The sequence below is a fragment of the Hylaeus volcanicus genome, chromosome 7 (genome assembly GCF_026283585.1).
Source record: "Hylaeus volcanicus isolate JK05 chromosome 7, UHH_iyHylVolc1.0_haploid, whole genome shotgun sequence".
NCBI classification, from domain to species: Eukaryota; Metazoa; Arthropoda; class Insecta; order Hymenoptera; family Colletidae; genus Hylaeus; species Hylaeus volcanicus.
The window spans coordinates 21,941,466-21,969,465 of record NC_071982.1 but is presented as its reverse complement, the minus strand read 5'-3'; the positions used below and the strand labels follow the sequence as shown (position 1 = coordinate 21,969,465).

The window sequence follows — 28,000 nt, the reverse complement described above, 5'->3', positions numbered from 1 at the left end:
ATTTTTTTTTTACTGTTGACACTGGTGTTGTTTTACTGTAGCTGTTGTTGTTGTTGTTGTTGTTATCGGTAGTGACTGTGGTAGTGACAGTGGAGATGATTAGTATTGGTGCTGTTGGTGGCCGACGGGGTGCAGGTGGTCGAGAGTGGCCTTACTTGAGTAGTTGATGGGCTCGCTCGTTGGCCACCTTTATCCTCGTCTCGTTCGATTCGCCCTGCGTGGCAAAAAAAGAAACAAACGAAAGATCGTAACCCAACACACAGCCGTGTATCAAGATCGCGTTATATCGTCGATCTCGTTACTTCGATTAGTCCCGCGCTCTTCTCGCTCGAGCGTCGTCGTCGTTCCTTCCAATCTCTCCTTCGTCGAGAAATGGGGAGAGAATAAAAGGAACAGTACTCGACGACGACTACGATCCTACAGGATTTTATCCAACAAATGACAGTCCAAAGGTTTAAATGTAATGTCATCGTACGCGTTGGCATGGTACGTCTCTCGAAAGCCTGGAATTGTTCAGGGTTTTCTAAGTCGCTGCCATTTCGGCAGGTGGATCGAGTTGGAGACACGAGTTGGGTTAGCGAGTTGACGATGTCCGACCGACGACGAGAAGGCAGAAGAAAGGGCGTGGGGCGTGATACGCATACATGATGTACGGCCACGCTATTGTCACAGCGTGTACGTGTATATGAGTGTATGCGGCGTATGTATTTTGACTATTTGGGGCTCGAAGGAGACGGGTACTTGGGCAGAGAGACGCATTTTACTTGAGCAGGTCGTGCGCACGCTGATTCGCCACGGCTATCCTCGTTTCGTTTGACTCGCCCTGCGGATTATCATAGTATGGATTTGGTCATAGGTGGCACAGAAAGAGAATCTTCAAATCGAACGTAAAGGCAAGAAACAACAGTGAAAGGGGTTAGACAAAAATTAGGGCGAAGATTGTAAACAAAGGGCGAACAAAGCGTGACACGTTCACACAGTCTCACAAGTATTTGTACACCCTGTGTCTGTTAAAGAAACTTGTCTCTAAATTAGATGATAGGTTTACTAATTTCAAATAAATGTTTCATTATGAATACATATATATATGCAAAGTCTATTCGTGTACATATCTATAACGTAACGTTTATTTGGAAACGTCAAGCCTATCATTTAATCTATACAAATTTCTTCGCTAAACGTGGGTTAGAATACTTCTGGGCCTGATCGTATACAGTGGTGCAGTTCTTTTACTTCTTATTAATCTTTTTAGTCGTGTTGCTTTTGCCTCCTCTTTCTTTTCATCGATCATTTTTGTAATTAATTTGTGATTTGCAGCGTATGGCCGAACACAGAAGACAGCCCGTGACATTGGCGAAAAGAAGAATGACGTTTGGTGCGATGACGAGAGGGATTAAGAGGGCGGCTAGTCGTGCGGTGCACGTGCGTACTTCATGCCAAAATGAAAACGAGACGATCGTCGATCGATCATTCTCCAATTCTCTGCTGTCAGAGCATCAAGTACCGGTCCCTCGACGCGATCGTTCGACGATTGTTTCCTTCTCGATAATAGAACTTCCGTGCCAGTATAAAAATTGTATATATTTATATATGTAGAGAGAACAGAAGTAGAACAAAATATAGAGAACGTTCTATCGAATGCGATCTTCTCGAAAGAGAGTCAATCCCGTCTTAGAAGTCTACTCGCAATGGAACCACATCAGACTTCGGCAGTACTTTCGTTAATTAAAAAAAAGTAATCGTTGGTAGTATTTAAATAGAAATACTCCAAGACGTATGAGAAATAAAACAAAGAATTTATTCTACTTTTTAATTCCCTACACAGGAAAATTTATGGAAATCGCGTGGTTCCCTTGCAAGCAGGGGTAGTAACTTTGAAAAGGACGGAGGGAGGGAGGGAGGGAGGGAGGGAGGGAGGGGACACGATGCTACGAAGAAGAACGCGTGTACGTTCGATAAGGTGCCCATCGTCGGCGGCCAGAAATCTCGCGATCAGACATTTATCGCGCAAGCGAAAGCTGGCAAACTGCTTCTCGTGTAAAGCGTAACGTCCTTCTTGTTACCTTTGGTTTAGATCTGCCGTGCGCCAGCTTTTCATTAACGAAAGTATAATGGTGGTCCTAGTGGCGTGGACAAAGTGCAACTCTCCGAAGAGGAAACTTCGAACCATGTGGGGTTTATTTTCGACAGAGAACGAGGAACGAGGATCGTTTTGGGAGGAAGGATAATCGAGGGGCGCGCAGAGTGTTCCTAAAGTATGTGGTCGAACTTTAGAAATATATTCCACTCGTCGTAACGATAAGAAAATCTTCCCATAGCCTTGAATCCCTGTCTAAGAGGCGCTGGGCACAGATCAGGACCGTGCCTCTTCGACGATGATGAACCTCAAACAGAACTGTTCTTATGTTTCTAAGCTTCAACGCTTCCTGTGTGTTCTCATTTCATTTTTGTACGTCATTACAATGAATAGAATACACCTCTAACGTTCAGCCACTTATTTCAGAAACACTCTGTACAAGAAAGCGAAAGCGACGACGAACGTGTGTTGTGCATCGCTCTGAGCGCGTGCATCGTGAGATAAAAAACCACGCATGCTCCGTGAAGAGAAAAAAATAGATAGCGGAGCTAATCGTACGTAATGGTAATCGTCGTTTCCAACAACTTTTTCGACGCGTTCAGACCTTGCTCTTTCCAGGCTCGTTAATGCGCGATCGATACGTCAACGGTATCTGTTAACTGGATCGTTTCCTAACTAGAAACGCCCCCTTCTACGTACGTACAATTAACGACGTACAAAACGCGCAAACTTTTGGTTCATCCTAATATAATAGCTATCTTAAAGTGCTGTTTCTGTTATTTTACAGTTGCATCCCTTTGTTATAACACATTTCTGGGTGCACACATAACAAAGTAAACAACAGAATATTTCCCACGATACAAGAGCGATAATTAAGCTTGTACGACCCAACAACAATTGACAGGTTGAGGTACGGAGACGGATCGAGCAAGCTCCGAATGTATAGCAACCCAGTGATTCCTCCTGTGATCGCGTCGAGCAAGGACGCGCGACTCGTTTCCTCACCTTGCGATTGATCCTGTCGATCTGCCGATTCTGATTCTCCAGCTCGCTGCCCATGTCGATGGCCATGTTTCTCAGATTGCTGATCATCGTGTTCACCTGGCCCATATTCTCCTCCATCTCGTTCTCGCGCGCGTCGTTCGTGATCTTGGCGATGTACCCGCTCTGCGGTCCCAGCCCGTTGCGATCGTCCATCACTCGTTGCGGCTGGTTGTTTACCACCTTACCGTCATCGTTGCCCTTCCACGTTCCCTCGTCTTCCTTGAAGCTGGCGCTCCTGTGGAAAACATCGATATACCATTAGAGATACCGTCGCGAATTACGCTTCGAGCAAGTACACTGAACTGTCTTCGAGGTGGCGATACGCGAGTGTAGATCACGGTAGACTGATTGTAAGAGAAATAGTAAGAGATGGCGTGAACCTTTTGCGGAGATACGGAGATACAAAGACATAGAGAAGAATTGTTCAACTTGGTACATTTTACAGAAAATTTTAGATCTGATCCGCAAAAGGTTAACAATATATAGAAGAAACTCCTATCCTCGTTTAATCCTTTAGGTCTACGACATCCTCCGTCCCTTCTCTGATCTCCGGTGCTTCAACTGAACAAGATACAAATTTTACTTTCAGACCGTTACATCCTCTATCGTAGAAAGCTTTGCGACTGAATGACCTCGTGGCCCCGAAGGATTAACGACGGATTCAAGAGACCTCGCTGGAGGGCGTCGAGGTTAGCGGTTCGTGTTTCAAGTGAAAGCTGTTCGAAAGAGAGTGTGCTGTAAATGCAAAAGGCTCGATTTCAGACAGTGAAAACATTAAAGCGATTCGGGACAGTCCTACTTGTTGCACGGAAGAACGCAGAGGCCGCAGCACTTTTCCATTCCAGTGAGATTTTTCTCGGCCTCCCTCATGTCGGCGTTGATCTGGTCCATACCCTCCTCGATTCTGTCCAGTTGCTCTGTTTCATCGTACGAGAAGAACACGTTAAAGCTATCGTTCCTCGATAAGTATTCGCCGTAGAGGCTCGAAAGAGAATGGACTATCGGCTCAAAAATAGGTTTCGGAGGATCGTTGCGTACTACAGAGTGGTTTGTATTCGAGTGGAAAGCTTCACTTTGTGATAAGAGGAGGGAAGAACGAAAAATACTATTCGATTCTCTTTCGAAGCCTTCGAAAACCCTTTGAAAAAGTGGCCTGGATCACCATTGCTGGAATGCTCGAGGAATAAAGCACTTTATGCAATTATCTGGATTTCTTTTTAATTACACCATTATAGACTGGATTTGACAAGTGTCGAGACACGGGGCTCTGTTCCTTGATCCCAGGTGGCGACCCAGGGGCTTTGTAGTCTACGAGGAGTCGTCGAGAGAATCGCCGTTATTAAGCTAAATTATCCAAAGGCCTAATGGCACGAGATAAATCAAGACAAGATCAAGAAATTGAAAATTAAATTCAGGCGATGTCTCTCGTCCTTCCTCGGTGTCATTAAAAAAAAAAAAAAAGTGCAACGAAAGTGCAACAATTAAGCAAGAGTCTCCCTACTAAGGGTTCCTAAGTTCGGGTGAGTAGCTTTGTATGTACTGGGGGTGTAACGGTGGGTATAATCTAAAAGTAAACTGGGTATCGAACCAAGTATATACTCAACGAGTAAGAGTAAACGCGTTATGTCGATGCTAATTGCATACTGTGCGCGGTAAACGCAGGTATAAAAAAAAAAAAAAAACGTAAGTAGAGTTGCAAGTAGGTGGGTACTGACTTACACCGTGCCGGAAGTAAACGGAGAGAGGCGTTTATAAACGGTGATGCGCGCGTGTCGTGCTACCCGATACATCTGTATTATTTTTCGAAGTACATTCTTTGCATTTCTTTCTCTGTTTTCTTGTCGTCTACTTGTTTTACTTGTATATCTGTTTTTACTTTTTTTTTTCTCTCTGTTTTTGTTCGTTCGCCTTCGTGAGATTACGTTCACGTAAGGAAACGGAGTAAGAATATAGGAGGAAGCAGACGGAGAACGATAGGACGCAGAAAGAGAGAAGAGAGTCAGAGAAACAGAGCGAGATAGGCAGAAGTGTATCGAGTCAGAGTGAGATCGAGTAAGAAGTAGGCAGAGGCAGAGAGATAGATCAGAAGAAACAGAGGAGACAGGTGCCGATAGAGGAGAAGTGAGCAAAGCGAGAGTATCGATGATCAAAAAATCAAAGGAAGAACCAAGTCGGAGGGGAAATAGTGAATGCAAGAGAAGGGAATGGTCGATACACGTATCGTGTGGGGGGAGGGAGAGGGTGTGTGTGTGTGTGTGTGTGTGTCAGTACAAGATGCAAGGGAACGTAAACGATCTGAAAGCTGAAGGTGGTGAGAAGATGTCGGTGGAAACGAATCCCGTGGTCGTTTTGGTGCTTTTTACATTTGGTTAGTATCGGCTGACGAGTTGTCTCGATTGGAAACTAATAACTCGACGGAAACGAGGTTTCGTCGGTGTCTGGACGATATTTCCACGCAATTAGTGTCGTGTGCGGGTTATGCGCGATATCTGTACGTATAAAGATGACTATGATATACGTATAGGTATCGTACGTCGACGGGTGGGTGGTATAGAATACACGAGAATACACAGAATTCGTCGATCGTGGCTTTTGTGTCGGTCGAGATCGAATCAGGTGTGCGTGTATACGTACACATACATATGTACACAAGGATGTGTACGTTAGAGCGGTCCTTAGTTACGTGTAGTAGCGATTCTTCTTAGGAATTCTTTTGATCGAGGTGGTTTCAATCCACGAGCAAGTAATTGCATCGATACATGGACTGGCTTGAGGCATTGCGGTAAAACTGAAATTGTGTATACAATAGGGCCTCGATCGTGATACCAAATCCACTACTAATCGAGACTCTACTGCTCCAAACTTACCCATTAAGCTATTATAATTTGCTGTTAATCTAACATCTTTAAAAAGAATCGGAATTTAAATCGAATGCGACCTATTGTAACTTTTGCAACAAGGGATCATAGAAAATCGATTATATTCGTAGATAATAGAGCAAGGACCACAACCTAACGCACACATGCGTGTATATATGCACACACACATACACGCGTACATACACGCAAACACGAGTACCTTTGTGAAAAGATCGCGATTTCTTTACGTTTGATAAGGTTTAATGTTTGTATGTCTAGATTTGAAATGGCTTACCGCCTTGCTCGTCCAGCATTACGAGGGTTTTCATCCCGACCTCGTGGCTCTAAACAGGCAACCGACCAATCAGCGGCTGTGTTAACACACACGTGAGGATACAGGAAGCACCGTCGAAACGCTCCCTCGCTTCGCTCCGCAAACATTTCTTTCAATGGCCTTTTTTTATTACACGTTAAACCACCGAAGAATCAGACCGAAAGGGTCTAAAATCTAGAGAGAGAGAGAGAGAGAGAGAGATGGGGTCGATCTACCTCCTCCGTCTCTTTCTCTTCTGTCTGATTTCTGATCTCTCGAGAACGAGGGAAGTCGAGGAAACGCGCGCTACTCGAGAAGAACACGGATCGGAGGAGCGAGAGGGCGCGTACAACGACGACATTTCATCCTGATTCATTAATTCTACTGTGGATCAGGCTTTGCTGGAAGACCAGGATATCTTTACACTCGTGAGGCAAAGTTAGATGCAGACGTACGGAGGACTCTGCGATGGAACAGTTGGATTTACCAACTAGAAAACCGAGACACTTCCTAGGAATCGAAGCAACGCTAATGACGAACATTAAATCAGCCATGACCGAGGAAAACTCGAGGTTACAACGCGAAAAACAGGCGTCGCGTGGTCCAGGCCGCTCCTCTGCTTCGTTCGCGAAGAAGAGTAATCGAAAGCACACGTGAAAACTAAACGCCATCGAGGGAAACGCGAGTCGAGTAAGTTGAAACGATCGACGAAGCGAAGAAGCGAAGAAGCGACGATCCTGAATTTTGAACGAGTCGAGGAGGGTTGGTAAATCCAACTTTCCCAAATTGGGAGAAGAACACTTCCGTAGGGGAGGGAGATCAATTGATTTTTGGCACGTCGATCTGTGAAATTTCCAAGATCAAATAAGATTAGAGACAGTTAAACAATAACGTAGCAGCAACTACACGGAAACGTGGTTGGACGCTCTAACATTATCGGTTATCTCGTGGGTGACGGTCTTGAGAAGGGATGAGTCTCGTCGAGGCTGGTGATCGAGCCGATCGAAGCTTTTCGGGGAGGATGAACGCACGGATTTATGAGGGAGAAGACGATGCTGGATTTAATCGGATGAACCGAATCGAGTTAGTGGCAAAGTGGCGCGGTGGCGATGATGCGAGAAGTCTGGTGTTAAAATAGGAGCAGACAAAGGCAGAAGCAGATTAAAAGGAAGAAAAGACACGCTTCGTATATATATATGTATATATATACATATATATATACGAATATATTCTTTTTTTTCCAGTGTAGGCACTCAGAGTACCGTGGCGCTGTAAGATACAGAATTAGAAAGTTGTTTTAGCTAAAGGACAGAAAAAGAGATCAAGAACCAGAGATAAACGCGTGTACGAGTTGCTAAGAACCGGAGCCATAGATCATATACGGTGAGTGGACCGAGTATTCTTTACTGGGCGCATCTGTTGGTCTTGGATCGTCGATCTCCTGTTGGGATAAGTATTATAGGATCCTCGTTAATACGAATATTTCAATGTGTTGATTAAATATTATGGGAATGGTCAATGGAATCACGAAACCCGATGAATGATAACTGAGACATTCGAAAAAGTTTCATTAATCATCTGACGATGAAACAAGTCGCACAGAACCTTATCTTCTTGACTCCTAAACAGGTTAATTAATATTTTATGTGCAACGTGAGAGTGTTTAATGTCAATGAACTTTATCGTGCACTTCGATGACATTGCTTCCCCGTGCTACTTGATCGATACACTGAATATTCTTATCGACGAGGATCCCAAAACATTTATTCCAAAAGATATCAGCAATCTGAGGTCAGCAGATGAATCGGTACAAATACTACTGTAGCTCACCGTGTAAGTACAGAGTGATTCGTTACTTTCCCACAAAGAGCAAGGTTCCGTAGCGTCTCGTGCGTGTGAACTGATAGTGGCATCGTTCGGTACCCACTTGTGTTAAGGTGGAGACGTTTTTGCTGCCACGTTTAGAATATAATGTATCTTTGTAGGGAAACTAACGAATGAATAACTCTGTACACGCTTATGTTAGTCGTAGTGTTTGCTAATCGAGTCGTCAACGTCCGCGAAGGTCTCGATTCGTATCCCCAAAAACGAAACGAGTCGAATTTCACGCGGAGGAACAATCGACCATGTTTCTTGTATTCGAACCACGTACAGCGAAAGTGACTTCGTTCATAATTTATTTCCAAGTTCATACTTCAATTACGAGGGTGAATTGTAAGGGATGTTCCTTTTACGATTCAGTATACTGTACAAATATTTCAAACGATTCAATTTCTTATTTGTACTCCAACCTTAATGGATCAAGTTCTTTTGCGAACATATTTTATTATTTTTTGAAGTTGTTGTGAGAAGACATTGGATTTAAATCTGTTAAGAAATCTGAAATTTTATTTAACGTGTTCTCATCCTTCAACGTATTCAATTTATTAGTTTATTGGTACATCTTCCAACCTAGCGGATGACGCTTTAAAGTCACGATCGCTGTGCATCGTTGCAATCGAAACTCGCGAATGCCTTCGATCGTTCCATATTATTCCGAACCCTTCAAGTGTGTCCCCCAATGTCGAACAACCCACGAACCGACTCCAAAAATTTCATTCCTTTAACTCCTTTATCCCTATTTTTGGTTCATATACATATACACACATATTCCTGTACGCATTCTCGATTCGTTCGTCGAAACGAGAGATTGATCTTTTCTTTACTTTATTTTTGTTGTTTTTTTTTTTTTTTTGTTTATTGCTGAGGGAACTGCTTACCGCCTTGATGGTCTAACATCGTCAGAGTGTTCGCTGCGACATCCTCGCTCTACGACAGGGTCGAAGGGCCCACACGTTAACGGAAACGAAAGATCGTTCAGTGATGCGCGTGAACAACTGCGAAATTAAGTCAGAGACAAACAAGCATCCCGCGTGCACGCCTTGCCACAGGAGGGATATCGCAAAGAGTTACTTCGCTTCGGTTTTTTTCTTTTTTTTTTTTTCTGAACGCGTTTATTCGAGAGGAGAGGAATGAGTAATTCGATTCTGTGCGTTAAAAGCTACGATGATGAAACGAAAAGGGGTTGCTCGGCCCGTGTTCGTCGTCCTCTGCCTCCGTTTCGTTATTAGGAGGCTCTCGCGCGCGGTGCTGCGACATGATTCGGACGGAATCCGCGTCGTGTGACAAAACGTGCCGGATTGTAATCAAACAGAAACTTCGTAATATTCATCTATGAAAGAAACAAAATGAATCCACGTTCAAGGTGTACGTCCACCTTAGGTTTAAGAACTCGGAGAATAAAACTGACTCCTTGGTATCTGTCGTTCTTTGAAGCTATTTTTGTTGTTTTCCAGACGAACGCCTTGAACGCAGAGGTAAATCGGAACAAAAACGTACGAGAAATACAGCGATGAAAAGATATAAATGGAGATGACGCGTAGAACGGAACAATGACGAAGAGACGACGAATGTGAATCTCGTTGACTAGAGCGAAACAAATTGGTGCGAGTTGTTAACTATTCAGCTACGAGTTTAATACATATATTTATATTTATATATGTTCGAACTGTCCACACACAGCGACACCGAACGTGAACTTCTCTGCTTGCACCATGCGTTGCGCGCTATACTTGAAGAACAAAAATAGATAGAAAAATAAATATGAAAAAATAAGAATAATAAATGATACCGATGCAAGTCTTTGCAGCTTGAGAAAATGTTCCAACTACGGCATCGAGTTAATCAAAAGCCACGGATATATCATCAGAGGGGGGGGGGGGTAGGGGGGGGGAGGGGGGCCGGGGAGGGGGGGGAGGAAAGGTGGAATAAATTGTACCGAACAGTCTAACGAGCGGGTGAACCTTTTAACGCTTTCCACTCTTCTTGACTTTCGTTTTTTCTCCTCGCTTCTCTGCGAGGTGATCGGTCTTGGACAATCGAATCGACTAATCGCACTACTATCGCATATATACGTGATATGTACACGACGGTATTGGTAAACTCGCAGATCAAAAAGCGAAAGATAAATACCTACATGGTAAGACGACGGTCGACAAGTACGTTCGATGCAAAACGGGTTAAAGTAAGTAGGATTCAAACACAGAAGAGTGTACGTGTACGTGTTCGTGTACGTACACGTGTATGAAGTATGTGTAACGAGTGGTCCCATAATTATTTACACTTTAATTGCTTTGGAAACTATACTGGTCAAGGGACAGTTCATCGAACGAAAGTTGCAAGAGAAAAGGACTGGCAAGGCAGTTTTATATTGGTCGCTCAAGTGTCAGCCACTTGCAGACGAATTTTTCACCCTTTATCTTGCAACTTTTCATCGATAAATTGCCTTTTACAACAATTAAGGTACCGATAGTTATTGGATCACTCTGTACACACGCTCGCCATGGTCCGACCCGTTTTAATTCATGAATGGAGTCGTCGTGGAAAGCCAGGTCTAGCCGTCATTTTCGACCACTTGGTCTCCTCTTGCGTTTCTTTATGAAATATACAATACCCCAAGGATCTTAAAATTACTGTTGCTACCGATCGAAACTAACGCGAAATAATTCGCGATGCACCCGAAGGATGCAAAGCCTTCCAAAAATAACTAAAATCAGTGGCTCGACCTTACGTTGCGCTGGAAAACAAAAAATCCAATTTTTCTCCATTCCGACTTTCCAGGATATATACATTCGCATGTTAAAACGGGGCGTCCAATATATAGAGGAAAATAAAAGTTACAACAGAAAGAAATAGACAAACATCTACCGCTAAGACGTTTAACGAGTAGGTACTTTCGTTTCTGGGATTTTACGCTAAATAAAACAGAGGTAGAGGGATCGTACGTACATATACATATATACACATACATAGGTACATACATATATACATATATGTATATATAATACATGTACTTACATCGAATCGATAGATAAAATATGTACGTATTACACGTTGACTGAAAGCGACGCAGCTAAGAAGCTTCATATGTTCGACTACGAAGAAAAGGAGAGAGGAGAGAAAAGAAGAGAACAGAAAAGTATAAAGGAACGGTTAGTTTGTACACAATCCAGAGAAGAACGTGTTTGAGTGACAGGTAAGGAGAGAAAAAAAAAGAAATAGTTTGACAAAACACATTACGTTATGCGTCTAATCGAGATGCATATATATATACACACACGAGGATACACGTCTACACACCGAGTAATTGATTTGCTGGTGTGTCAGAGAGGCAGAAATGTCGAGAATAGATAGATAGATAGACAGATAGACGAATGGGAGAAACAGAAGCGCGTAGATAGTTTTTTTTGTTGGATGAAAAGGCTGAGAAACAGGGCTCGAGAGGAGGGGGGGCGGATTCGTGGGCGTAAAAAAGGACGAAGAAACAAAACAGGCAGTTTTCGAACGAGTCAATTCGAATTCGCGCACTGGATGACGTGACACACTCTGCACGAAAAAAGAAAAAAAAATTGAAAAAGAAACTCGACTACAGCACTTCCGGATCTCTCGTATTCGTGTACTGGCAGCAGCAGCAGCGATAGCAGCACCAGCAAGGATAGAGTTAGGTGGTTGCAGTAGTTGATGTCTTTGTCGTGTTAGTAGATAATAGTGATAGTGTCGTTTACGCCTGGGCCATGCAAAAGTTGGAAGAAATCGAGTCGATTTTCGTCAGCCTGGTACACTACGGCCTGTTCCACCGAACGATAAGAATTTTTGAATATTTTGTCTTTCTGGCTTCCGAAAGAGAATCTTTCATTTGCAAAATGTCCCAGAGGCATTGCCGCAACTTTTGCATCTACCCGCGTCCCGACGAGATTAGTTGTGTTAGTGACGACCCGGCAGAGGCTTAGTAACAGTAGGAGTATAGCAATAGTACAAGTAGTAGTAGTATTTGTATAGTAGGACTGTACAGTGGTAGTTGGCTGTCGTTTTTCTTCGTCAACCGCGAATAATCGCACCGTCTCGTTTAGACATCTCCGCTAATACATACATCTAACCTGTACTTGTGAAGCAAATCTATCGCTACTTCTCGGTTGCAAAGGTTTCAATCGAGCAGGGAGTTGCGTGTGTAATTCCAGTTTCAATTGGTGTGACATAGGAGGATGGGAGGAAACAGAAGTTGTGGTTGTAGGGTAACTCGAGTGGTAGTTAACAGAAAAAAGAATTAAAAAAAGAGGGGGCGGGGGTGAATGTCGTCGAAAACTGAAGTGACGTTCATCGAGGGCGTGTCATTGCGCTTCACGGTACAACGAAACGCTATTAATAAGTAATGGGTTCCCGCGACCCGTAACGAATGAACGCGTCGACTGGAAAACGGAAAAGGCAAAAAACCGACGCGAGGAGAAATAGTTATAAGTATACACCCTGTGACTGGGATCGATCAACGATTTCCTCTCGAACCGCGCACAAACCAGAACTCCGATGACTCGACAAATTTAGGAGAAAAAAGAAACGTGGTCCAAAGACGATACGAATAAAGAAAGGGGAGAGCAATTAAAAAAAAAAAAAAAAAAAACACGAGGAATCCTCGAATCGACTTGGGTGTTTAAAAATTAACACTGCAATTACCGAGGTCGGAGTAACAATTTATACCTTCTAATTAGAACGAGGGAGAGGCGTGCTAATTTATCAATAAATCCAATTTTGAAGTTTAAAGTACGCGGCTCATATCGACTCGGTAGATTCAGCGTTAAACGAAAACTAATTTCCAAAATTCCCAAGTATACTCGCCACCAAAAGAAAAACGAGGGAATACAAACCCCTAAAGTGACCTCGTAAAGAAACATAAGATCGCGAGGTTCCCCGAGATAACAGCACGAAGGTGTCTATCGATTAGGGCTGGCGTCCTCGAGCACGGATCGAAAGGGGTTGTACCCTCCTCGTACTATGAATCGCTACAGTAAAGGTAGACGTGGAGGGACGGAAATTCGCGGAGGATGAACGGCGACATCGCCGAGGAAATGATCCGAGCATCGAGGAAAAGACAAGTCCGAAGGGAAAATGGGTTGGTTTTCGGATCTGATGGGCGTGGCACGACACGGTCCATTGTACGTGTGCGTGTATGTGTGCGTCGAGGAGTTCGAGGGTTAGAAAAGGCGAAGTTCCTTCCTTTGTTTCGTTTACTTAAATGGCTAAAAAGCGATTCACTCACCTCCCTGGTCATCGAGCGCGACCAGAGTACGGATGCCAGCCTCCTTGCTCTACGACAGACAGAGGCAGCACAACACAGACAACCACCACCAGTGTTAAAGAGTTGTATTTTTTTTTTCTTTTTAGTAGTAAGTATATAGTATAGTAATATTAGTAGTATATTAGTAGTATATAGTATTTACGGTATCAGGTAGAGACGGAGGGTGTGCGGAGAGAGAAGTGGGCGAGAGAAGCAAGTTTTTGGAGGAGGTGGGGTGGGGGGGATTGTTTATTTCCCTTTCTCGCAAAACGGTGCTCGATGTAGATACATATATATATATATATACATATCGTAACCGAGTCATATTTTGCTCCAGGGTATTTTTTTGGGGGTGGAGGTGGGGGTGAGGGTGGGGTGGAGCTTGTACGCGTGATATGCAGCAGTAATGAGTAAGTAAAAGTTGATCTACTTTGGTCATATATACTTTGTTTTTTTTTCGTATTTCTCATTGATGCTTCGAGTCTGGATGAGACGCTCTATTTTTTTTTTTTTTTTTTTTTTAAATATCGAGTTGCAGATATTAGCTTTCGACGCGTACACAACGCAGGCGAAAATTGGATAATGCATATATATATATACGTATAATTGGTGTATATAGATACGTTATCCTGGCCTGCGTTATGAGGCAGAGACAGGTGGGCAGAGACAGGCGGACAAGCAAACGGAAAACGTTTTTCTCACGGATCGACAATAAAGACACGTTGCGTAATAATAACACTAACACATAGATCGGTATTTCTCGGTACGAATGAGTATTATATCTTTATCGATCTCTAGATAACTAGGCTTGTCGCTTGTTGTTGCTGTTGTTGTTCTTGATGTTGTTATCGATCATGACGATGTTGTTGTTGTAGTTGTAGTTGTTGTTGTTCCTGTTGCTCTGTGACTGTCGTCGCCGTTGTTGTAGGTTTTATTTATTTATTTATTTATTTATATTATTCATTTGTCGGATCTTCTCTTCCGGGTTTTAATCGAGATTGATTTCGTTACGAGCGCGCGACGGTTCGCGCCGGATTTCGATTCTTTTCTCTAAGAAGATTTAATATATATATATATATATATGTATATATGAAATATATATATATATATATTTTTTTTTTAACTTTTGTTTGTTTGTACTCTTATATTTTGTTGTTGTTGTTCTGTTTCGCTAGCGCGTGACGAGTTGAAACCGCTAATTTTACTATTATTTTTTTTAACTGGGAGGAGAAAACCTCGCGCTCTCTTCTATCGTCGATCGTTCAAACTCTTTGTCTTTCGTACCAACGAACGATAAGAGTCACCGACGATTCGCACGACGACGAGAACCGAGTTGCAGAAAGTGGGTAGAAGAAGAAGACAGAAAGAGAGTGCTACTCGAAGAGTCTATGAGTCTGAATTAGTCCAAAGAACGTAAAGAGGAGGTTCCGCGGCGCAGTGTACGGTAAAGTATCGCTGAATACAGAAAAAACGGTACAATATACAGTTTCGATGGAGAGAGAGAGAGAGAGAGAGAGGTAAAGTATGCGCAAGTCAACGAAAAAAAAAAAAGAAAAAGAAAAAGAAAAAGAAAAGTATATAAAAGATAAATGGAAATGAATCTCGGTCAATTTGAGTCGCGAGAGCAGAATTGTAGAACTTGCGAAATGGAATCGTTAAATTCTTCGAGTCGAGGAGAGACTCCTCGGAGAGATCTCGGGACTCAAACTAACTCGGAGAGAAAGAGAGAATACCTAAATAAATGCAAAGTAGAACACACGCACACATAAGTGGAGGAGGGAAAGCATGAACAGGAGAGGAGAGCATGAACAGAGCGGCGAATGACCGTACGAGAGAACGAAGAAACGGAGAGCTTTTTTTTTTTCGACTGGGCAAATACCGTGGGATGAACCCGCTCGCAATCGTTGTTCCAGCAAACGATACTTATCTTTGCTACCTCGCGATCGAGACGACCTACCTCGCGAAGAGGCCTCCAAAGCTCTTTGGAGGCTCGCCGTGTTCTCGTTCCATGCAAATGAACATTCTAATCCCAACGAATTTAAAAGGCAAAAAGGAAATATATAATTCGGTACGGAGAAGAGGAAGAGAAAGGCTGAAAAAATTCGAAAGATTGCAAGAGGCAATATATATAGGAGAGTACCACACCATCATCGCGAAGCCAATTACCGAGGTTTTCTCTAGAACGTGCTGTTCGTTCGTCCGAACCGAGGTCTTTGCTCCTTTCTTCGTTCGCTCTTTTAAAGAGAAGCGTGCGCATCCGTCCGCATTGGGAAATGTGCATGAGATATCCAAGGGAGAAAGAAATCGAAACAAAGGGCCGGTTCAACGAGTATTTACCGCTTGGCTCGACTTATGCCGATGTTGGACTGTTTTCGAGCTAGGACGAGCTAAATTTTGTTGGTACGATTAATGTTAGTTTCGATGCACGATTATTTATTTAACGAATAGTGCCTTCTTTCACTCGAGGAACTTTAATACTTTCACTATCGACCAAAGACCCATTATCGTTGCTTGAAACTTTGCTAGAAACTTACACAAAGCTTCGAGTATACATATAAATTGAATAATATTCGAGACTCAGCGCTGGAGCTACCTAGACGATCCAGATTGCAAAATGCATTATACATCCCGCAAACTATTATATAAATTTAGATAGAAAATTTCTCGAGCGAAGAGAGCATTACACATTCCCCAAACTATTATATGTATAAACGTCCTATAACCGAATCTGTTGAACCCTTACGGTATAGTTCCTTCGATTCCCCCAAACAACGCGCGAAGACTCATTCTATATTCGATCAACCCTTCAAATACTATCGACTGCGTCGAGTAAATACTCCATCGAATACCGTGCAACAAAAAATAGTGTTCGAATGTTCGAGATAAAACGAGATAAAAAAAAATGTAGGATGAAACGTGAAGAATATACACGATGCATTGGCGAGTCTTTGAAGAGCGATGCAGCTCGTCCCCGTGTCGCGATCGGTTATCAAGCGCGAATCTTGAAAACCTTCTGATTTAATCGTGGACCAGCTTCCTCTCTCTTCGAGTACGGATCCCTTGTACGCGGGGGTGTGTTTCTGTGAGTGAGTGAGTGGAATGTTCTGTGCACAGAGAGATCGCGTTTGAGAATGATAGGCGGAAACGTGACAGCACGATGCAGCACTGGAGAGGAGAAGAATGAACAGTGTTCGGGCAAACACACACAGGCAGCCAGGCAGCCAAGGCAGGCAAGCTGTGGAGTTCTCGAGTAAAACCATCGATCTCACAAATCTTTATTAAAATCAGTTTCAAATACTAGAAACACCCAGAGGAAACCGGTATTTATTCGCACGAAGAAATTAGGTGCACCAACACCTCGCGTATCTTGAAATCAAACCAAACTATTCGCGTACATACACGCCTAATCGGCCTGCTAATTAAACTTCGCCTCGAGAACCCCACCGGCGAATAGGCGGCAAACTTCCCCCGATAAAAAGTCCACCAATGACGACGTAAACTCGTCCTTTTCGTGTCGACAAACTCGAGACTCGCGAAAGTTGCTATCGTCAATCTGGACACGCGATATATTTTATGGTACTTGTCGTCGATGCAGATTTTACGTTCGGAGAAAATTATGCGAGCAAGCAAACGATCAAGCGGCGTTTGTTTTCGCGTCAAGCAAGGCGGACACACACCGTACACGTGGAAACACGTACATACACAGTCAGCAACACGGACAATAATATCGAGGAATGCCTGGTTCAGCCAGCAACACGAAATATAAATACAACGGGTAGCAGCGACAGAAGTATGGCGGCCATCGATGCCGCGCGAGCTTAGTTCTCTCGGTTCTTTTTGCGCTCCTTGGTATAGAGAAACGATATTTCGCAGATACTGTTGGTCGTGTACTGTTCATTTACCTGTCTCGGTCAGCCTCTAACGGTGATCGCTCGACAGACTATCGAGGGGGTGAAAATCGTGGCGTTCTTACCTAAACTTTCTGGCTCGAGACACGTGGCCCTTTCTCCTCGGTTCGATCGATCAATTCGACACCAATTACTTTTAATATACAACATTTCCTTTGAAAGACGAGTTTCAGAATGATTGGTCGAGAAACAAGTATTCTTTTCAGGGGATTTCCGGTACTCTTGAACGACCAAGTACAGTAAAGTCTTCTTAAATGGACAAGCTCGGGACTGAATCTCGAGCTCGTTTATCGTAGAGTTCGTATATTTTCCGATATTTCCCGACGAGAAGAGTATTTACATTATTATGTATGTATGTCGGCGAGTTGCATTAACATTGTCTCGCCGAGATATCCGATCCCAGATCGTGTTACACATCTAGTAGTGGGGATGGTTTCTGTGCATTTAAAGAGACTTTACTGTATATTGATTTTTAGTTTTTACAAATCTTCCTGAAGAGAAAGGGCAATAAATTTGTCTCGTGGTAACCTTCGAATCGATACTGTCTGGATGTACGATACAATAGGAAAACGGTTGCACGTTTGCGCGGTTGATACGGAGAAAGTAAGAACGAAGGGTAACCAAGGTCGAGGTAGTAGCCGTAAGGGGACCATGTACGTACAGCAGAACCTCGTTAAGGGAGATCGCTACAATACAGAAATGGAACGTACTATAAAATGGGGAATTTAATAGTTAATTTTTGAGGAATTGAAATAAATAAAAGATACCAATGCAGGTTCTCGAGAGCTAAAGAAGCTTCTAAAGAAGGCACGGTTTTAATTAGTTCCTTTTCCTTCGATCTTCATGAAAGGAATGCCTCGATTTCTTAAGTAACGTGGACAATTGTTCAAAATTTGTTGAATTGAGAAATAAAATACCGGATTAACGAGGTTTCACTGTACATACCAAAAAAACGTTAGATTCTAACGTGTACATTCACTGAACATTAACTCTCTATAACCCCACGTGACTCTACACCTCTAATCTCTGATTTAATACACAATTTTTCAATCTCTCCTATCTATATTCTCCAGAAGCTGAACATAATTCGGGTTATAGAGGGTTAACCGAATTTCCTCCGCGATTCCTTCGTTTCGAGTAGAAAAACTGAGAAGCGTGAAACCAGAAACCGTAAACAAAACAGAGCGGACGGGCAGGGGTCGAGGGAAAGAGAAAAGAGATAACAGAGAGAACGAGATAAAACCTCGGACGTTTACCCCTCGCCGAGACTTGTTCTTAACGACCGCATCGAAATGTTCACGTCAAAAACATCGACGCACACCATTGTTCCACCCGTGATATCGTGTCAACGGCGATCGATAAAACGGCATAGCGCGATCAGTCATCGATCTTCCTTGGTTTTCTTCGAAATCGTATTCGCGTCAAGAGCGTTCTCGCTTTTTCGTAGCGTCCATTCCAAAGACCCCGTGTTGGTGGGATTTCTCACACCGTTGCTGAAAAAAAATATCCTCCACCACTGTTACCATTAAGAGTGTTTTTTTTGGTCCATAATTGCGGCAATTGCCCCCCGTTCCAAAATTCATTCGTTCCGTTCTCCATTTACATAGAGTACACAATCGACTGACTGACATCGACGGCAGTTCACGTACACATGTATATTATACATATACATATACATATAGCCTGTGTATACATACATATATATATGTATATATATACATAATACACATACAGGCAGCTTCTTTACACGGCGTCCCACGTGTTAGAGTATGTACGTACACTGAATAAGTAATAGTCGTCGACGTTTCCGGTGCTCGAAATACGAATATGTGTGCTAATTAGTGCAGCCACAGATACAAGTAGCAAAAGAAACTGGAACGGAGCGACGCAATGACCTTTTAACCCTGTCGCGCTCTCGGATTTCATTTAAATTCAACGCGAGCACACCGTTGGGGGGTTTTCCCTCGAGTGTTTGCCGAACAGAGTTCCCCAGAAACGGGTGGTCCGCGCGCGGAGACGGCGATTCGGATGGTAAAATGGAGCAAGAGGTGCTCGAAATGCGTATTCAACGAAATAAACAGCATTAATAAAAAAAAAAAAAAAAAAAGAAAGAAAGAAAGAAAGAAAATATACACCTTTACTCCATTTTACTCGTTCGAACCGTAACCTCTGCGACGACCACCGACTTTGGGAACGCTATGAACATTTTTTTTACACACAGTGAAAACAATAAATTCATTGGTGTACGGGTTACTGGTTTCAATTGCGTTCGCTCCTTCGACAATTAGTAACAAGTTGAACAAGAAAAAGAGTAAACATATCTTGAGTGTACATACAGTTAAAAATTCCGCATACACTTATAGGAGAAGTACATACATATATCCAGAATAGAGTATATATCGAAGATAACGAGCATAGACAACGAATAATTATGTATGTGGGAAGAAGAATGCGGAGTTGAAGAAACGTAGACAGAACACACGAAAACGCGCACACGAACGCGCGTGTCGAGCCGCCTTTTGTTTTTGTTTACTTGAAACGAGGACGAATGCAGTACAGGGTGGGCGATATTTGTATAGGAGCATCAGAATGCTTTCGTTACTCGTGGATATCAGAGAATACTGTTCAGGATGAAGTTATGCTCGAGGCAAACGTGGTAATAGACAGCAATTGGGGGGTTTGTGCCCCTTAAAGAGGGAAAGTATGCGAAAATTGATCGCTCTTGTGTGAAATGACATCGTAGACCTTGGAATTTCGAGTCCTATCGCTACGTTTACCTCTCCTAACAACTCATCTTGATCCTAAACAAGTTTCTCATATATCCACGCACACACATAATTCAAATATTCAGAGGTTCCTATTTAAATATTTCCCCCTGTGTAATAGTCTGAAAACGTCCAAAGTGTAAAATAATTTGCACCCTGAACAAACGAATTGTTTTTGCTTCGGGGAAGCAGTACAGCGTTCAAAGATGCACCGTTTGCGAAAGAATGTCAAGTAACGATGCACGTGGTTGTTCCACACGCGTTCGTGTCGCGAATTACCATCTCGGACCGCGTCGATGCGTCGTCTTACAATTCTTCCGAGTACATTCGCGTCCATCCCATCTGGGGAATGAACTCAAATTGCTTGGCACCCGTGCGATAGTTTTGTTTTTTTTTTCGTATCTTTTTCCTTTTCTCCCCCTTTTCTGTAGGAGGAAAATGTCTCTTTGCTCTCGTCCCAAAAAATACGCGCCATAAAGCCAACAATACCCCGGATGGTCATTATTTACTTCCGTGTTGAACGGTACACGTTCGAACTCTATTACATATTATACACATACACAGAGGTACGAAAAAGGATGCTTCCGGCGCCAGAGTTGGGTCAAATACTATTTCAAGATTTTTTCACGACACCGCATATATGAACAAATCTGACCTTTTCGTGCATCGAGAGCACGATATATACCTCTCTTTTTCTAGTTACATTCGTTGCAATTTACGCTAAGTACTCCATTCTATTCTATTCTTTTTTTTTTTTTTTTACTTAGATTCATTCTTACCTATCTAAGTGCACTAGTCGAAATAGTATTTTGCCCACCTCTCTCCAGCGCGTTTCCATCTTTCTTATTATTATCATCAGTATTATTTCTTTCTTTTTTTTTAGGGTGGTTTTTGGAGGGTTCCTTCAAATTTGCACAACGTCGAGTTTAGCGAGGACACAGACCATGATGCCCATATCTTGCCGCGACTTAACACGCAAACGAGTTACCAGCGACAATTACACATCTCTATTCTATACAAGACAATTTCCGGGGAGCAACAACTCCGGGAGATCATAGATCGCTATAGTAACGAGGATCGAGGATTAGTACCGAGGATGACCGAGGATGAAGGTTAATGCGTAAATAGAAGAGAGAACACTTTTTATAGGGACGAGACAAACTCACCTCCTCGCATAACGCCATCATACGCCTCGTACTCTCCAGAGACTGAAACAAAATGAACGTAATTTGGTAAACGAGAGTCCATTTCACAAGCCTGGATAGTTGAAGATACGATAGTCCCTTCAAAAATGAAGGAATGCCTCAAAAAGAGGTCTCTCGAGCGAACATCTTTTATGAAAGCATTTGAAACTCGATATACTCGATGGAAAAAATATCTTAAGATCGAAATTAGTACGAGATAAGAAGACATCGCGCTTTAATAACGAGAGATAAGAACTCAAGGCCGGACTATGTGTACAATTGAAAAACAGATTTGGAAGCTGGTATCATAGATCGGTTTTCTACTTCGATTCGCTGGGTTGCTTCCATCAAGCATAAACGGGGGATTACTGGATCCTTGTACCTCAAGTAACCGATATCAAAAAATAAATGAAACAAAGATGTACATTGAGTATATTGTACTTTAACTACGAGGAACGAATTTGATCCATTCTCATAGAAACAAAGGGTGTCGTGATCCCCTTGCGAAGGTCAGCCAAATCTTGAAAGAAGGAATCGAGCGTACAAACGTACCTCATCTGTAGTTTGATCGGCCTTCAGCTGTAATTCCTGCAGTTCGGTGCGGGGTGGCCCACCCCCCTCCACCGCCCCATCTGCTGCTGATGTCGGAGCAGGCATCTTGACGGGTGCCTGACGAGTAGTCTTCTTCCGCTACCTCTCTTCTCTCCCGTTTAAGCTAGCTCTTTACCGGGCGCAGCTCCTTCTCCGGTGGCTGAAGCCTCCTGCAACATTAAAGGGTAAACGGCGAATTAGAAAAGCCGTTCAGCAGGATCGTTCTATAAAGTTCTCCGTAAACTCCAGCAACCTGGAAGAATGCGCTCCATTAAGGTAATCGAGTCGAGATAACTACTTCCATTAAACGGATAGGGGATCCCTTTATTAGATCAATAGACGTATAGCAAAGTTCTCTTCGCAATGGAAACGTTACAAGTAGAAGACTTAATGAAACTAAATACTTTAAAGGGGAATACTTTGAGAGAGCACGTGAGAAAGTAAGGGTGCACGCGACAAAGCAGCAAGATCAAAGAGCAGAGTCCTCTGGACGGTTGATAGACCGCAAGCGGTTGGTTCCAAGAGTTCAGGATCAGTGGTTGCGAAATTTCACGCGGGGATTTAGCGAAAGCCCACCGCTGGCGCCGGGATCGGTCGTCGCGGATGCATGTTTACGCATTTACGCGAAAGGCATACGTGTGCGGCCGCGCTCCTCCGAAAATCAATACCCGACGACCGCCCCGACCGAACGACCGACCGAACGAACGACCGACCGACCGACCGACCAGTCGACCGCGCAGACGCACGACCGCCATCGCGTCCCTCTCCCTCGCTCCTCTTTATCCTCACTGAGGTCTGATCAGCTGAGACCTTCCACGGCGTATGGGTTAGGTCATCCCAAGGATTCCAAGATGCTTTTCTACGTACAATTAATCAACAGTCTGATAAATAAATTACTGATAACATATATTATGTCTTCTTTGGATATACTTGAAAAGATAGAGTTGCAGTCGATGCATTTATTGCATCATGCAATTCAGACTTCTATGGAGGTAGCATTGAAACCTTGTGGATGGTTCCTGTCTCGAGTAATGGTTTGACGAATGGGTGTCCGTGAAGTAAAAGCATTTGGAATTTGAGCTTGGAATTTGCATTGTTGTCTTGCCAGACTGATACCGGGCGTTTTATCGTGTCTGGGAGAAGGTCAGACGTTATCTGACCTTTCCAAGGTACAGAGCTTTTCCAGTGTTATTCTGTCGCGCAAAAAATATCTATTTATACTGTACACGATCCATTTTTCTATAAATATTTCTTGAATGTAAAGTGTCCGCTGTCACTGCTTTCGGATCACTCGAAACTCGTGTCTGGCTCCTGTACAGTATCGATACCAAACGGTACGCGTATAAATTCTGTCGTTTAATCGGTCGATCGCAGGAAACCGTGTTGCACGGTTCCAGGATGGGCCAATAATTATAAATATTAGCTTCCGATGCAAACACGAGCGTCCACGTCGATGCTCTGGCATAATGAATAAATCCTTCGTACGCTTGCTTCGGGAGGGCTCGCAGGCATTACCTTGTTATCGTAAACTATGCTTTTAGGAGGCTCTGGCTATGGAGAACACTTTGTCACGCGAGCCGTGGCCAACTTTTGCTATAATTATGCAAGCGTATTCTCGATACTTCCTTAAATTGAATTCTCCAAAATGTCTACCACTCGAATAAATGGACGACCCTCTGAGAACAAACTCTCACCCTCCATTGCGAACCACGGAAATCTCAACTATATGTATATCAGAGTAATAGATACTTGTGACGCACTTTCATCTACTTTTGCAGTACGAGGACAGAATATTTGACGAAGCGAGGCTGACCTTAGTTCGCAAACGCTAGAGTGGAATGATTTGGGCCATCAGTGAATCGGATCAGCCACTTATTTGTAGAGATCTCGAACAACAGATTCGAATTGAAAACTAAGAACAATTATCTTCCTTTACTTGGAACACAGTGTCCAGTCCACGAGCAGATCCAGAACGAAACACATTTATAAGAGACTATAAATGGGACAAACCTTGCTTAATTGGGCCACCACATTGTTCTCAGTGAGTCTCGATTAATTGGAACAAGTGATTGTATCGCCCTACGAATTAGAATCTTAAAATAAGAAACCCCTTAAAATACCACGAGTACTATTTTTTGAAAATAACTATCACAGAAGAATCAACTCCCTGGGTTTCACCCTTTCCAAAATAAATTCCAACAGATATTCAAGAAAACATTGATTTCAAGATCCCTCCAAGGAGGGATCCACCTTCCCTGTTGCTTATATTTTTTCTCAAGGACCTCCAATAGTTCGTCAGTCACGGGCCTTAGGGCTCTTTAACGCGCCCCTGGAATAAATTATGGCGTGATCAATTGTCTGAGCCTCTGTCCTTGCCCTCGAGACGAAGTTGGCTCATTTCCAGGGTGAAAGGTACCGCGTCGCTGCTCCTGGTCACGGTGCAGCTCGTCAAGATCACGGGCGACTAGTCGGATCTAGAGGGCACGACGTGTATACCCTCCTCTCGGTTGCAGACAAACAGATATCGGTGTTCGATAAACGAAAACGTAAGAGCATTCAAAGGGAATCGCGGCGAGAAATCAATAAACCAGGCCAACCAGCGAACATTATTTCGATACGAACGCTTGGTTCCGTCCCCCTGCGTGTTTGGAAAAACCTTACATGTACGGAATCTAAAAAAGAACAAATATTTTCATCGTTATTCGTGTTATATTCAAAGACGAATGTGAAAAGTGGGCTTTCCATTGTAAAGACGAGGAAAGAAGTGGTTCGAGATTAATCCTTGGAACGGCAAACTTTTCAGCAAGACCCATTTCTTTTGAAAACTGATACTTTTTTGGATTATTAAAAACAAATTCTTCAAATTTCTGTATGACCATTCATTTTTCCATTTTTTGCAATGGTTTAACCTTGAATTTAATCTTGAATTTCAAGGTCAAAATAGATTTTCCGATGGGTTATTTCAAGATATCTGGAAACGTCGCTTCCTTTGCACCCTCGTGCATCATTTCGAAACAAATTCCTCAGCACGAACTCGCATGACGCAACAAGGATCACGAAACTAATCGTCGATTAAAATACCCCGTGACGAAGGACACGGTTCGAAACACGCGGTATATCTTGTCTAAGAGGCGCTGTCACAGACATAGGCTGCGCCTCTTAGGCAGGGTAAGTAGAAATATTTACCCACAATTTCGATACATTAATGCGCCAACCTTCATAGCAACGAATTACACAGATTACATCGACACTTGGTATTATAACTATATCTGCTTTCTTGGAATATGTGATCGAGAGAAATTAAAATTTGTGCAGTTTTTCTATTTAGATAAATGGCAAGTTTACTCTTAGACAACACACAGAATGAATTTCTGCGAGTAATATTCTGAAAAAGGATGGACCTTCTAAAAATAATTAGCGTAGGACTCCGTCAAGCTTAGATCCACCTCTGGCATCTAATACGTAAGTGATCGCAACGATAAGAAGCTCAGCAAAAGTCACTCAACGTCACGGTAAAAGGCGAGATAGTACCATCGCCTATAATTTAAAAAAGTAGCAGAAAATTTCCAAAACCTTTCGGTCTTGCAATATCAAATTTAATAATCGTAGAAGCGAGCAAATGAAACGATACGCAAATCGCGACCGTAGAACGTTATTTCCGCGACAATATTTGAGCGCTAAGTGAGTCTAAATAAAAAAAACTACCGCAATAAATATAGAACAGGTGAGAAGATCAATATTTTAGTACATTTCCGCATCCGATGACTCATACGCGCGTCATTGTAATTACGCAGTCTATCTTTCCTCGAAACGACTAAAGATGCAAATGTATTTTAACGTAATGCTAGCCTAAGCCCGTCTCTCTCCTTCTCTCCAACACACGCGTCTAAAATCAATGGCTGTTATCAATGACTCGTCAGCTGTTAGACCAGCAGAAATTCTGTAAAAGCCACCGTGTCGCCGTCAATGACCCGAAATTCCCATGATCGAAAACAACAGACAAACTAAAACGTATTTATAAACTTTCACGTGTGCGATAAGTAGACCGCGCATACGTCAGACATTAAGAAATCAATAAATAAAGTTGCCGGTTCGAAGCAGCAACGTTAATGCGACGTCTTCCGCGTCGAACAGGTATAGAAATTCATTTGAAAATAACACGAACCTTAACTCGTGCCCTCTGACTTATTTCCCTTTACGCGGTTGGATACTGACCTTTGCAACTGTATTAATGCATCACGTAAAATGGACACTGGGTCACGATAAATGTCACACGCATTCGATTCGCACGCTGATGATTTTACGATGCGATCTAATTAGTCTTTGATGTTATCATTCCCTTTCTACTAGAGAAATGGAAGATAGAAGATAAAAATGTTGAAAATATTACTCTGCGAGAATTACGAATCGCTATATGATACGACTAAGAAACACTGTTGAACACTAATGCTTTCCAACGATCCATCGAGAACAGAACTAGCATTCAAATTCATAGAATCTCAGACTCTCGTCCCCTTATAAAAGTTGCATAGAAATCGAACTTGCCAGTGATATATGTACGCAGAGAGAAATAACAATGCAAGGACATTTAGAGAGAAGTACTAGTTTGTATCATCGACTCTCAACTCTGGTGCTATAGGAAGAAAAGATTATGCAGTGAAACCGGCTATTATTACTAACCGTAACTCGTCGATACAGTTGTCTTCGATGGGTGTTTCCTCTGCTCACGGACTCCAAGATCGGCTCCCTGCGAGAGACGAACGAACAATTGGACAACTATCACTCTGACACTTTGTTTGCAAAGGAAAACCGGTTAAACCGCGAGAGCAAACTCGACGAAGACGAACGAGTCCTTTATGATAGGAGGATTGGTAGTCAGCTACTGAGCAACGGAGCAGTCGCAGACTGGCAGCACGGCGAACGTCGCTTGGGTGGGGGGTGAAACGTCGTCACAAAGGAATGCGCCAATAGGAAGGCGGATTTATAAACTGCAAAGTCAAGGCGCGGGAATTCGGTATCGAATTCTATGTACTTATATTTTCTGGACGATCTTAAACAGCGTCGTGCTTAATATTCTTTTGGAATATTCGTGCGTATCGAACGATCTTTTATGTTGTTTTATGGACAGTCAATTATTACGTGTTGGCGTTATATCGATTTTTGACGATGAACGATTCGAAGAGGGTAAATTCTGAGTCGAATGTTATCCAATATAGTATCGAATTGCGTCTCGTTGACCAATCCAATAAAGGAACGCAGTAATTGTTACGAAACATACAATATCGAAAGAGAAATGCTGTGTGTTCTATCACTGGGGGAAAATCACTAGATTCCACAATCAATCGAGACGCGTACTCGTTGGTGCCAGGACTTGTGACTTTCTCCAAGAACTTGGACGAATTCATTGATACACATGCAATTACTTTCTCTTTTTGTATTCCCTTTTGTAATTATATCAAAGATTCGAACATTTCCATCTCGTAATGTGAAAGCAATGCCAATCTTGGAAATAATTACAAATTTACTGGATAACAAGTAAAATACTTGGTAATGTAAAAGTTTATTAAATACTTGAACATACAGGTCGTATTCTATGATGAATCGTGTTAAAGAGAGCGACACCCTGAAAATTCAACGAATTAAAACGAGGAGGAAACTTGTCAAACGATTAGACAGACATCGAACCGGGTTCAGGAGAGAAATATCAAAACGAAAGGAAATACTCTTTGATGTTTACAATCAAAGAGCCAGATAGGAAAAGATAAAACCTGTTAATGATATTACCATATATGTATAATAAACTCGCTGGCACGCCGTGCGTGCTTTAGGTAAAACGTAGCTAGAGTAAAGCAGAAAATCGATACAACTTCACTGCAATGTGGTAGCTCGTACGTTTTCCACCTAGGGTTTTACATCAAGATGAATCTAATTAAACAATGCATTCGCTTACCAATGAAAGTCAATGGTGTGCCATATAACGGAGGGAAACTATGCCTGTTAAAAGCTTGGTGTTTTCCAGGATACTGCAGCTATCACAGATGATTACTCCGCACGATGAAACACATAGTCTTCTGGCCACTTCTGACAATCGGAAACCAAGGTATGGTTATATC

At 42.7% G+C, this 28,000-nt stretch overlaps 1 protein-coding gene across 6 annotated transcripts; it reads right to left on the bottom strand.

The window, feature by feature from the left end:
• Window position 1: 1 nt before the first annotated feature.
• On the bottom strand, window positions 2-27,998 carry LOC128880022 (synaptosomal-associated protein 25). 6 transcript variants are annotated; one of them, XM_054129636.1, is made up of 7 exons: window positions 27,838-27,998; window positions 21,849-22,057; window positions 21,279-21,320; window positions 13,422-13,470; window positions 3,921-4,038; window positions 3,083-3,356; window positions 2-214 (listed from the first exon to the last, which is right to left on the bottom strand). In XM_054129636.1, exons 2-7 carry the CDS (start codon window positions 21,951-21,953, stop codon window positions 152-154), a joined length of 651 nt encoding a protein of 216 aa, XP_053985611.1. In that variant the 5' UTR covers window positions 21,954-22,057; window positions 27,838-27,998; the 3' UTR covers window positions 2-151. The 6 variants fall into 6 exon arrangements, with proteins under 6 accessions (XP_053985611.1, XP_053985613.1, XP_053985617.1 ...); XM_054129638.1 differs by lacking the exon at window positions 13,422-13,470 and adding an exon at window positions 9,052-9,100; XM_054129642.1 differs by lacking the exon at window positions 13,422-13,470 and adding an exon at window positions 6,275-6,323.
• Window positions 27,999-28,000: the final 2 nt, after the last annotated feature.

Excerpts from the sequence above, each read along its gene's own strand:
- LOC128880022 (XM_054129636.1), bottom strand. The coding sequence starts at position 21,953 with ATGCCTGCTCCGACATCAGCAGCAGATGGGGCGGTGGAGGGGGGTGGG. Across the intron at positions 4,039-13,421 it reads CGCGCTCGATGACCAGGGAG|AGCAACTGGACAGAATCGAG; the intron begins GTGAGTGAATCG and ends ACGATGAAACAG. Across the intron at positions 3,357-3,920 it reads TGCGTTCTTCCGTGCAACAA|GAGCGCCAGCTTCAAGGAAG; the intron begins GTAGGACTGTCC and ends TGTTTTCCACAG.